Source organism: Electrona antarctica (assembly GCF_951216825.1).
Source record: "Electrona antarctica genome assembly, chromosome: 12".
NCBI lineage: Eukaryota > Metazoa > Chordata > Actinopteri > Myctophiformes > Myctophidae > Electrona > Electrona antarctica.
The window spans coordinates 52,801,685-52,812,658 of record NC_136793.1 but is presented as its reverse complement, the minus strand read 5'-3'; the positions used below and the strand labels follow the sequence as shown (position 1 = coordinate 52,812,658).

Genomic DNA, 10,974 nt, shown 5'->3' with positions numbered 1-10,974 from the left:
TTGGCAGATGATCACGTAGTGTGGACGAGAACACGTGTCCATCCATTTTCTCTCAATCTTTTTTTTTTTCCTTCTTCTTCTTCTTCCTGATCTGATCTGGAATTCTTTACTTGTGTCACACCATACAACCAACCCGAGAGAAGGAAAAGGAAAGGGATAATAATAAGACAGACCATTTCGAAGTGCCACTGCGCCGCACTGTGCACGCGGGGGGCTCCGGGGGGCTGCCTGCCTTGGCTGTAGTAGATTCTTTGCGTCTCATGGAAATCCTGGGCTGCAGATCTGAAGAAAACAGTTATAATATCCTCCCGTCCGCGGCAACGATGCTGTTCCACGGCCTCCCCGGGCCCGGAGGCGACATGCACGGCGTGGTGGAGGAGATGGACCGGCGAGGGAAGAGCGACTCAGCGGCTATCAGCTCCAACATCGATATGGGGGAGTCAGACACGGTATGGAGGAGGAGTGGACACCTATATTATTATTATTAATAATAATATTAATGCAGGTCGTTTCATTCAGCTGCGAGCCTGCAAATAAACTATAGGAAAAGCTCATTTTAAAAATAACTATTTATCGTCTATTCAAATGATCCGGTCAAACTTATTTTGGCCTAACAAACCTACAACTATATAGTAGATACATTGGTTTTAATGTAGGCCTACATAATAGTTTAATTATTATTGTATCAGCATGCCTCTTTTATGTAGGGAATCACTAATCAGTCATATAGCATTTATATAAGACTATTTAAAAGTAGTATAGCGTACCTTTGTTATTTAATAGTGTGTATTGTGGACTATAATGCAATTTAGGCAAAGGCAAATTAAAGCATTATTATTGTTAGTTAATATCGAGCGAAAATAAACCTGAATAGCCTTTGAAAAGATTATTGAGCTAGAATGAATTACTCCAAATGTAAACATTTCAACTCCATGGTCACAACAAGGGAAATTGTAATTTATGTTTTAGTTTAGCATGGTTTACGTCACACTATTATATTTTCCCCTTATTTGTTCATATTTAATATTAGCCTATTTACGAAGATAATTTGATAAATAAGTCTTTGTATTTAAATGGGCAATAAAGGTAAAATGGCTGACATACATTTGTGAGATACTTAATTTAAATATTTGTTACTGTGCTTCAAGCGTAATTTTCATGGGGAACGTTGGGGACGTGTGTGTGTGTGTGTGTGTGTGTGTGTGTGTGTGTGTGTGTGTGTGTGTGTGTGTGTGTGTGTGTGTGTGTGTGTGTGTGTGTGTGTTATTTACTAAGCCTTTGTAAAATAATAACATTAAATAATGGCCTATTAATAATTGCCCATTTCACTTATTTGTAATTTCCCCGTGTATAAGCCTATATCCTATTAGCAGAACAAAAATACTCAAGCAATATATAATATGCTCCATTGAGGCGTGCATGGCGACAGATATAAATAAGTGACTCACACATATGGCTGGCTGGCCCGAAAAACGAAACAACTTGACATCGTTTTTATTTTAGTTATATCCTTTCCTTTGTCCTACATTATCGTATAATTCCATCAGGCCATGCATGCCCATGTGAGAACAGCGACAGGGTGGCTCTGCATGTGTGCGGGCTGTGGCATGCTATAGGAAGATATACACACACACACACATATCATTACTATTGTATTATTATATTCTCATTATTCTACATTATTGCATGTATTCCATGCCAGGCCATGCCCTGCGTGAACAGCGACAGGGTGGCGCTGTGTGCGGGCTGTGGCAGGAAGATAGCGGACCGCTATTATCTGCTGGCGGTGGACAAGCAGTGGCACATGCGCTGCCTCAAGTGCTGCGAGTGTAAACTCAACCTGGAGTCTGAGCTCACCTGCTTCAGCAAGGACGGGTCGATCTACTGCAAGGAGGACTACTACAGGTTGGTGAACTATAGTAACATGCTGCATTCCCCCGGGGGAATATATATACGAAGCACTGTTGTAGCCTACTTTGTATATATGAGGGGATGGATGGATGGAGGGATGGATGGATGCAAACCCGGTATTTACGCACACAATAGGGCACCGAATCAAAAGAAAGTAGATTATAGGCCTAGTATGAATTGCTCTCGCTCTCTGCTGGTACCCCATGCCTGCATGAGAGTGAGACGAATAATCGCACGCATCTCAAAATCTGTCACCTTAATTACAGACGCCCCAAAACTGTGTTGTCATGACATGAAACCAACCAAGCACAATCATGTATACTAGGCCAGTGGTTGTCAACCAGTGTGTGTGTGTGTGTGTGTGTGTGTGTGTGTGTGTGTGTGTGTGTGTGGGGGGGGGTTCCAGGTGGTCCCCTGCAGCTAAATGATGAAGAGTTGGTTATTATTGGTAACCAAATGGACCCTTGTCTTTAACTCTTGAGAGCGTTGCATGTAATTATAGGCTCTCAAGAGTTACATTATTGTTGTTAAACACCTGCATTAGTTAATTTACAAGAAGTCTACATACAATTAGAGAATGTAAAATCATTATTTTGTTCAAGGTTTGCCTGTTGTCTCTTTTGTGGACAAAATCATATCCAACGGTAACAAAATATCCAAAGTCATCAAATAGTGATCCGTGGCTCAAATGCCTTGACATGAAAAGAGTTGGAACTCTCAAGGCGCCCCAGAATAACCCCCAATAACAACAGAATTAGAACACTGAACACGTTGCAAAAACAAATAAAAATAAACACCGCACAGACATTTACAAAAACAATAACACGTGTGTATATTTTGTGTGCGTTGTCGCTATAACGTTCACTCCACTGATGAGGATGTCTGTGTTTTCCCGCAGAAGATTTTCCGTGCAGAGGTGCGCGCGCTGCCACCTCGGCATCTCGGCCTCGGAGATGGTGATGCGCGCGCGGGACCTCGTGTACCACTTGAACTGCTTCACGTGCACGACGTGCAACAAGATGCTCACGACCGGGGACCACTTCGGCATGAAGGACAGCCTGGTGTACTGTCGCCTGCACTTTGAGACTCTCATACAGGGAGAATACCAGTCGGCGCACTTTAACAACAACAGCAACGCGCACGGGGACGTTAGCGCGCCGCACCACCCGCACAAAGGACTGCACGGCAATGCCGCCAACACGCTCGGACTATCCTACTTCAACGGCGTGGGCACGGTGCAGAAAGGCCGCCCCAGGAAACGGAAAAGCCCGGGGCCCGGAGCGGAGCTAGCGGCCTATAACGCAGGTAAGAACGGGAACAACCCCAATAATAATAACACAAACATTTAAGGGTATATATGCATGCATGGCTATAATGCCCCGGACATATTCATGTATGTCATGTCTTTAAATGTTCTGATGATTAATTGAAAATGGAGGCCCCTTAGAGTGCTTTTTATGGTGTTATCCTCTTAGCAGATTTTGTATTGACCCTGCAACTTTCCTTTATACCCATTCTGCACAATTTTCAATCAATCAAGTATTAATAAGCAGAATGGCAAAAGAAAGAAAGAAAAGAGGCAACATTATCAAGGCACCATTCACCACGAAAACACGTTCATGTCTATTGATTTGTGTAACATGGTGTGAAAAAATAAGATATAATAGGCCCATGCTAGCACTGTTGTATCAAGAACTGCATGTAGGTGAAATAGCATGCAATTTCGCAGGATATGATTGTAATGCTCATTAAATAAAGGGTGCTATAGGCCCCAAAAGTTTACAACGATTGTTGCAATAATATTAAATCTAGGCCAGTATTTCCAAACAAATTCCTTTCATCATGTTAACCCCTCAGCCCTCACTAAACCTGCACTTTATTCAGATTAGGATATGAAAATTGAAAGTGTAATTCATTTTGAATGTTTTGCATTTGAACTCGGAATGAAAAAAAGAAGCCAACATAGCCTGTTTGGCATTATAGCATATATTTTTTTAAATTATTATTATTATTATTATTTTAACAATAGGCATTCGTTTCACTCAGACATTTCTCAGACAAAAACATTTCAAAAATAATCCAATATAGTGTTTATTTATTTATTTTCTTTAATGTTCAACAACAGTGCATTGTATACGACAACGCATATGCCTATACACATCGGGGTCACATGCGGTTATTATATTTAACACTTATTGTAACTTATTGTTTTTTTTTTTTTACCACGGATTGGAAGGGTGACCCCCCCCCCCCCCCCCCCCCCTCTCTCTCTCTCTTTCCTCACCCATGGCCTCTTTGGGGGGGGGGAAGTTTTTTGAAGTTCCGGCTTTCGCTTTTGCCATTTTCCACTTGTCAGGCCTCATAGTCCTCCTGCGTTCCCCCATGCTCGCCCTGTCTGTGCACATTCAGACAGTCAGGGGGCCTTGCATTGGGACGGGGACGGGGCCAAATTGGGTGTAGTATACAAAGGGAGATCAATGGGACTTGATGAGTTATTCACTGGAAGGAAGAAATGTGCGTGCGTGTGTGTGTGTGTGTTTGCGCGTGCGTGTGTGTGCGTGCGTGCGTGTGTGTGTGTGTGTGCGTGTGTGCTCGCGCGTACGTGTGTGTCTGACAGGGGCAGTAACCTAGTGACACGCCAGTAAAATGAGTTTTGACATTTAAATTCTAATTCTGTACTTTAGAAGCATGCATGCATGCTGGATTGAGATGAAAATAAACAATCAGACCCAATATGCCAACTATTAGAAACAATACAGACATACAGGCAACAGATGGACTAGAGACTTTATTTTGTACTTATTTTTGTTGTACTTTTCTTTTCTTTTATAATTATCTTTCGTTTCTCACTTAGGTTTTGGCAAAACATTCTAACAATTTTGTCTAGACTGTTGTAAATTATGAGACATAATACATATTGAATAGTGTAGTATAAGCCTAGGCTTACATGCACAACTCACCTGACAGTTGGGGGTGGAGAGGGGTGGGGGGGGGGGGGGGGGGAGAGGGAGGGAGGGGGGGAGAGGGAGGGAGGGGGGGAGAGTGTCTGGAAGGTGCTGCCCTCTTCTGTTGACACGTGGAAACAAAACGTATAGCGGTTTCACAAGCAGTGTTGATTTTGACAGCAAATGTTTTTGATTTTCCTTTTTAGTCATAGTCCCTTGAATATAGTTTGAATTTAGTTTTAGTCACATTTTAGTCACCTGGAATAATTCAGTGTTAGTCTATAGTTTTAGTTGACTAAATAAGATTTTAGTCGACTATATCTACAGTCGACTAAAATGTATTTGGGCTTGCAGGCCTTGATGGCTGATTTTACACTTGTTGAAAATAGCAGATCTACAAGCTCACAATGCGCTGTGAGCTTGTAAATCTGCTATTTTGAGCATGCAACCAAGTGTAAAATGACTTGTGTCTTGTACTTATACTGGATCTCTTGTCCACTACTCCCTTCCTAACATTTTAGTGTAGTTTTTATTTGTTGAAGAAATTGCCAATATATTTAGTCTTAGTTATAGTCGTCATAGCTTAGTTTTCATTTAGTTTCCATTTAATTTTCGTCGTTTTGGACTGATGAGCAAAGACAACTATTTAAAAACAAAACAATCCACATCATTCAGTTCATGAAATTGTTGCCCATATGCTTTTGCCACATTTGCTATGTCTGGCGTTTGTATGGGCTAATTAAGTGAAGTGTTATTCTGACGATTTTCAATGACTAATTCTTTATTTATTTTTTTTATCATATTTGCGGCGTTTAATACGGAAGACGGACTGTTATGCACGCAGCAACACTTTCACGTGTGCCAAGAAAACAGTATCCGGGAAATAATGTGTCACATTTATTTCTGAGGCTCAGCACTCATCAGACTGTCTCACGTTACATTTAAACAAACACATACCAATTAGGCGACATAGTCTACGATTTGTAACACCGAACGAATACAATGGAATCACAAGCTATATATATATATATGAAGAAATACAATAAGTACAATAAATACTTATTGAGTTTGTTGTTTACTCTGTAGTCATGTCAGATTCGCTTTTATTGTTTTAAAGGCGAATCATTCGTGATTCATGGCTCCCGTTGAAATGACATTTTGTAAATGACCCAAACGAGTAAAAGTACTTTTTTTTAATTCATCATATGCTAAATCATTTTAGTGAAATTAATTGTTGGTGACATGGAGTCTTCAATGCCCCCCCCCCCCCCTAAAATGTATCTAGGCTACGTATACACATCCGTACTTGTATTTGGAATATTTAAGTCAAAGAAATTATTAGTTCTGACTATAAGGAATGTATAGACACACACACACACACACACACACACACACACACACACACACACACACACACACACACACACACACACACACACACACACACACACACACACACACACACACACACACACACACGTGTTTGTCTATCTATACACATGCTTACGTGTGTGTGTGTGTGTGTGTGTGTGTGTGTGTGTGTGTGTGTGTGTGTGCTTGCGTGCATGCACATGTGTGTGTGTGTGTGTGTGTGTGTGCGCGCGCTGTTTTAATTGATATGTCAACTGTACTGTATGTAACAACGTTTTGCCATCTATGCACTTTGTAACTGGCTGTTCTCCTATTGTCTGACTGCACTGGCAGTGTTTATGCCATTTGTACAAGGTATTCCTATATATACTTCTGAATATGTGGACATAAATAAACATTTCAAATGTGTGTGTTTGTGTGTGTGTGCGTGTGCGTGCACGTGCGTGTGCGTGCATGCGTGTTGCCCCCCCCCCCCCCCCCCCCCTCCCCCCAAAGCGCTCAGCTGCAATGAGAACGACGGTGACTCGTTGGACAGAGAGTCTCAGTACAGCTCCAGCCAGAAGACCAAGCGCATGCGGACGTCCTTCAAGCACCACCAGCTGAGGACCATGAAGTCCTACTTCGCCATAAACCACAACCCCGATGCCAAGGACCTCAAGCAGCTAGCACAGAAGACCGGCCTCACCAAGCGCGTCTTACAGGTGACTGAAACCACACCGATTGCGTTCTCGCTCAAATGTGAATCTCGATTTTCCTATACCACAAGAATTGAGATCACGATTCTTCTTTTCTTTTTCCCCTGGAAAATATGTATTGTCTTTATGCCCTGTAGTTGCTGGACATTAAGACATTTTGGCCTGACGTCGAAATTAAAAAAATGTCTTCTAAATTCTGAAATATTTCACCACCTGTAAGACGCGCTTGGTGAGGACGGTCTTCTGTGCGAGCTGCTTGAGGTCCTTGGCGTCGGGGTTGTGGTTGATGGCGAAGTAGGACTTAATGGTGCTCAATATTTCATGTCAAGGACCCCAAAAAGTATATGTAATATGCCTCCGACCCCCATCTGAAAATATGTTGTTCCAGGGACCTCCCCAGAAGCAAAGATTTGAGTTAAAATGTTCACTCTATAATAATATATATTCAAAGATTTGAGGCACATTTTCACGATTTTTCAAAAATAGCAGACCTACAAGTTCATAGTGCGGCACTCGGTGCCGCGCTATGAGCTTGTAGATCTGCTATTTTTCAATAGCTAAAGTATAACAATGCTTTAAAACACCAAAAGGGGTTCCCGCCCAAAATGGGTTAAGACATTCAAAATGTGGCACCTGGAGCCATCTACTGTGGCTTTAAACAAGACGACATCAAAGTGCTTGACTTGAAACCTATTTTATGAAGTCTCTCTCTAGTAGCAAAAACAGTAAAAAAACAAAGAGTAAACTAAAATGAATTGGACAGCCAACTAGTGCTGCACGATTCTTCCGCACATGTAGAAATGAGATCGCATAGGTGTCTGAATCTAGATCGCGAACTGTTTTTTCCGATTAATCGTACAGCACTACTGCCCATGTTACGGGTAGAACGGAACGGCAGTGGTGGAGAAAAGTACTCAAATGTTTTACTTAAGTAAAAGTATCAATACTACTCTATTACAAGTAAAAGTCCGGAATTCAAAAGTACAAAAGTATTGGCATCAAAATGTACTTAAAGTACCAAAAGTGGAAAGTGCAGAATGTCTTAATTTCAAGTTTTCAAATGTATAAAAAATATTTTGAAAATAGCCGATCTACAAGATATGCTTTTCAAATAATTGTAATGGAGTAAAAGTAGTATTTGCCTCTGAGATGTAGTGGAGTAGAAGTACAAGAAAGGAAATTGGAAGTAAATGTACTTTCCACCACTGGTAACTGAAATGTTGTACACCTGAACTATACACAATAAAACTCTACTACTGTACTTCTAAATCAGCAGTTCTCAGACAATTTTAAAAATAGCAGATGTACAAGCTCGCAGCGCGGCACAAAGAGACGCACTGTGAGCTTGTAGATCTACTAATTTTGACGCAAAACGCAAAAATGACAGAAATTATAGAATGGGACCAATGAGAAAGTTTGAAAAAAATGACCCTTACTCTCCTTGTTACACTAAAACGGAGGACTTTACACTATGTATCGAGGGGGAAATATATAATAATTATAGCTTCATTTGTACAGCACTTGATGAAAGTCAACTCAAGTACACACATCAGTGCGTTGACAAAGGAAACAAGATAATCCGGGTTGTGACAACGTATTCACTCTTCTAAAGTGTCTGTAAATGTTATTGTTGGAAGAATGTGGTGAATATCTGCTTGTGTGGGAGAGACGGCGAGGGGATTTCATTATAGGCTCGGGGTGCAAATGATATAATTTCTATATATCTTATGTGTATATATAGGCATACCTAAAGTTTTTTCTATACCTTTTTATTTCAAAAGGAGTGGAATTGTGAAAATTGTTTCGCTTGCTTTGAGAAAACAAAATCTAAATGATATAAGCTAATATACATACATACATACATACACACGTAGTATATATACCGTATTCAAACCCAGTGCAGTGTACTATTGAAATGTCTGTTATTGGTAGATATTGTTTTGCAGTCTGGTTATTTTAATGGAATGCAATGATTACAAGGACAGTGCTGAAATCAAACAGATCAAGGATTTTCTGTTTCAGTGGATAACATATTATTGTGATGACTGAAAGATTTAAAAAGAAAATGATCGCAATAATACAGCTCATGGGAAGAGTGAGAGCACAACGCAGATCGTTTGAGTTCTACAAAGATGACAGCATATTATCCAGGGGATTGTAAAAGGAGGAAAAAAGAGAGACAAAAAGGTTTCTGAATCAAAATATCTGTAAAAGAGAGAGAAGAAAAAGAAAAAAACAACCAATCCTGCTGCTTTAATTATCGCTTGCAGAAAACAAAGCAATCATTTTGCTTTGATGCATTCTGGTTTTATTATTTTATTTTACATGCCTGTTATTCCAGATGAAGCGCGTCTCCTCGTGACCCCCCTCCGCGCCACATATACAGCTCTATCATTACGATTCCCTCACTAAAAACTGTCATAACGTTTAACGTTTTGTTTTTCCTATATATATATATATTCTTCACCTTGCTTGCCGTGGGCCGCTGCTGCTGCAAACCTCTCCAGGTGTGGTTCCAGAACGCCAGGGCCAAGTTTCGGCGGAACCTGCTGCGCCAGGAGAACACGGGCGGCGTGGACAAGGGCGCGTCGGACGGCTCCACGCTGCCGTGCGGCACGCCGTCGGGGCCCGTCTCGGAGATCTCCAACGGCTCCATGAGCCCGTCCAGCTGCACGCCCACCACCCTGACGGACCTGACCAACCCCACCATGCCCACTGTCACCTCCGTGCTCAGCTCCGTGTCCGGTGGGGGCATCATGGACGTGCACGAGTGCAGGAGCCCCTCGCAAACGACCCTCACCAGCCTCTTCTGATGGAGGCTTCCTCCTCCGCTAGGGGGGGCGCATACGTTGGTCCGACGTACTAACGGTCCAGCCATGCAACAGTCCGACACATGCGTGGCTGGTTAAGACTCACCCACCCGTGGCTCCCGACATGCGTTGCCGGTTAAGACACATGCGTGGCCGGGTTAAGACACATGCGTGGCCGGGTTAAGACGCACCAGTGGCTCCCGACATGCGTTGCCGGTTAAGACACATGCGTGGCCGGGTTAAGACGCACCAGTGGCTCCCGACATGCACGGCCGGTTAAGACTCAGCCGTGGCTTCCCTGTGAGGTTAGGGTTTGGGGCAGGGTGTCGGACTAATGCCTGTCGGACTGTTAGTACGTCGGACCAAACACATGCACCCCTCCCGTCGTCCCTTCTGTCTCGCCATGCCTCTCCGTGTCCCCCCCCGTCCCCCCCCCCCTTTTTAACGAGCACCCTCACCGGCCTCTGCTCTCCTCGCCACGCCGATCCCCCCCTCTCTGTCTCGCCTGGATGTAAGGTAGAACAATCCCTGACCCACGAAGACGTTTACACGGAACAGGAAAATAACCTAAAAAGGAAGGAAGGAAGGAGGGAAAAGAAGAAAATAGCATTTCGTTTTGCTCATTACAGACTATTTGCCTAGTGAGGCGGCAAACAAACCTCACAGATGGAACAGTTGTTGTTATTTTGATGTTGTTGTTTTGTCCAGAACTGCGGAGACTTGATTTGCATTTTTTCAATGTTTACAGAAAGAGACTAGGGGAAAAGAAAAGAGAGATAAAAAAAAATAAGCATAATTTTGGAAAATCTTGTTTTTTTTCCCAGCACAGTATTTATGTTGTTGTACAGGAGTCACTGTTAGGATTGTAAAAAAAATAAACAAAAAAAGACAACACAACATTTGGAAATCTGAGATTAAACACAGGATACAATATCATATGACTGCCATGTGCCTTACAGTCTATTTTATCTTCACCACATCAGATCACTGACCGATGGAATTAAAAACTAGTATGATTTGACACACCAGAGACAGAGAGAGTGTGTGTGTGTGTGTGTGTGTGTGTGTGTGTGTGCACGCGCGTGTGTGTGCGTGTCTGTGTGCGTGAGAGAGAGAGAGTTGTGCTTATGTGTATTTCAGCGAGTGTTGTGCTTATGTTGGTTCGTGTGTGTATGTGTGTGCGCGCACACTGTGTGTACAGTGCTTTTATATATATAAAAAAAAAAGTTTAGTAGTTAGCCT

General features: G+C 42.3%; 1 protein-coding gene across 1 annotated transcript; it reads left to right on the top strand.

The window, feature by feature from the left end:
• Positions 1 to 257: 257 nt before the first annotated feature.
• lhx2b (LIM homeobox 2b) lies at positions 258 to 9,735 on the top strand (the record flags this gene model as incomplete). The annotated part of the gene is made up of 5 exons (XM_079515477.1): positions 258 to 449; positions 1,703 to 1,905; positions 2,810 to 3,216; positions 6,723 to 6,928; positions 9,430 to 9,735. Exons 1-5 carry the CDS (start codon positions 261 to 263, stop codon positions 9,733 to 9,735), a joined length of 1,311 nt encoding a protein of 436 aa, XP_079371603.1. The 5' UTR covers positions 258 to 260.
• Between the last annotated feature and the right edge of the window lie 1,239 nt (positions 9,736 to 10,974).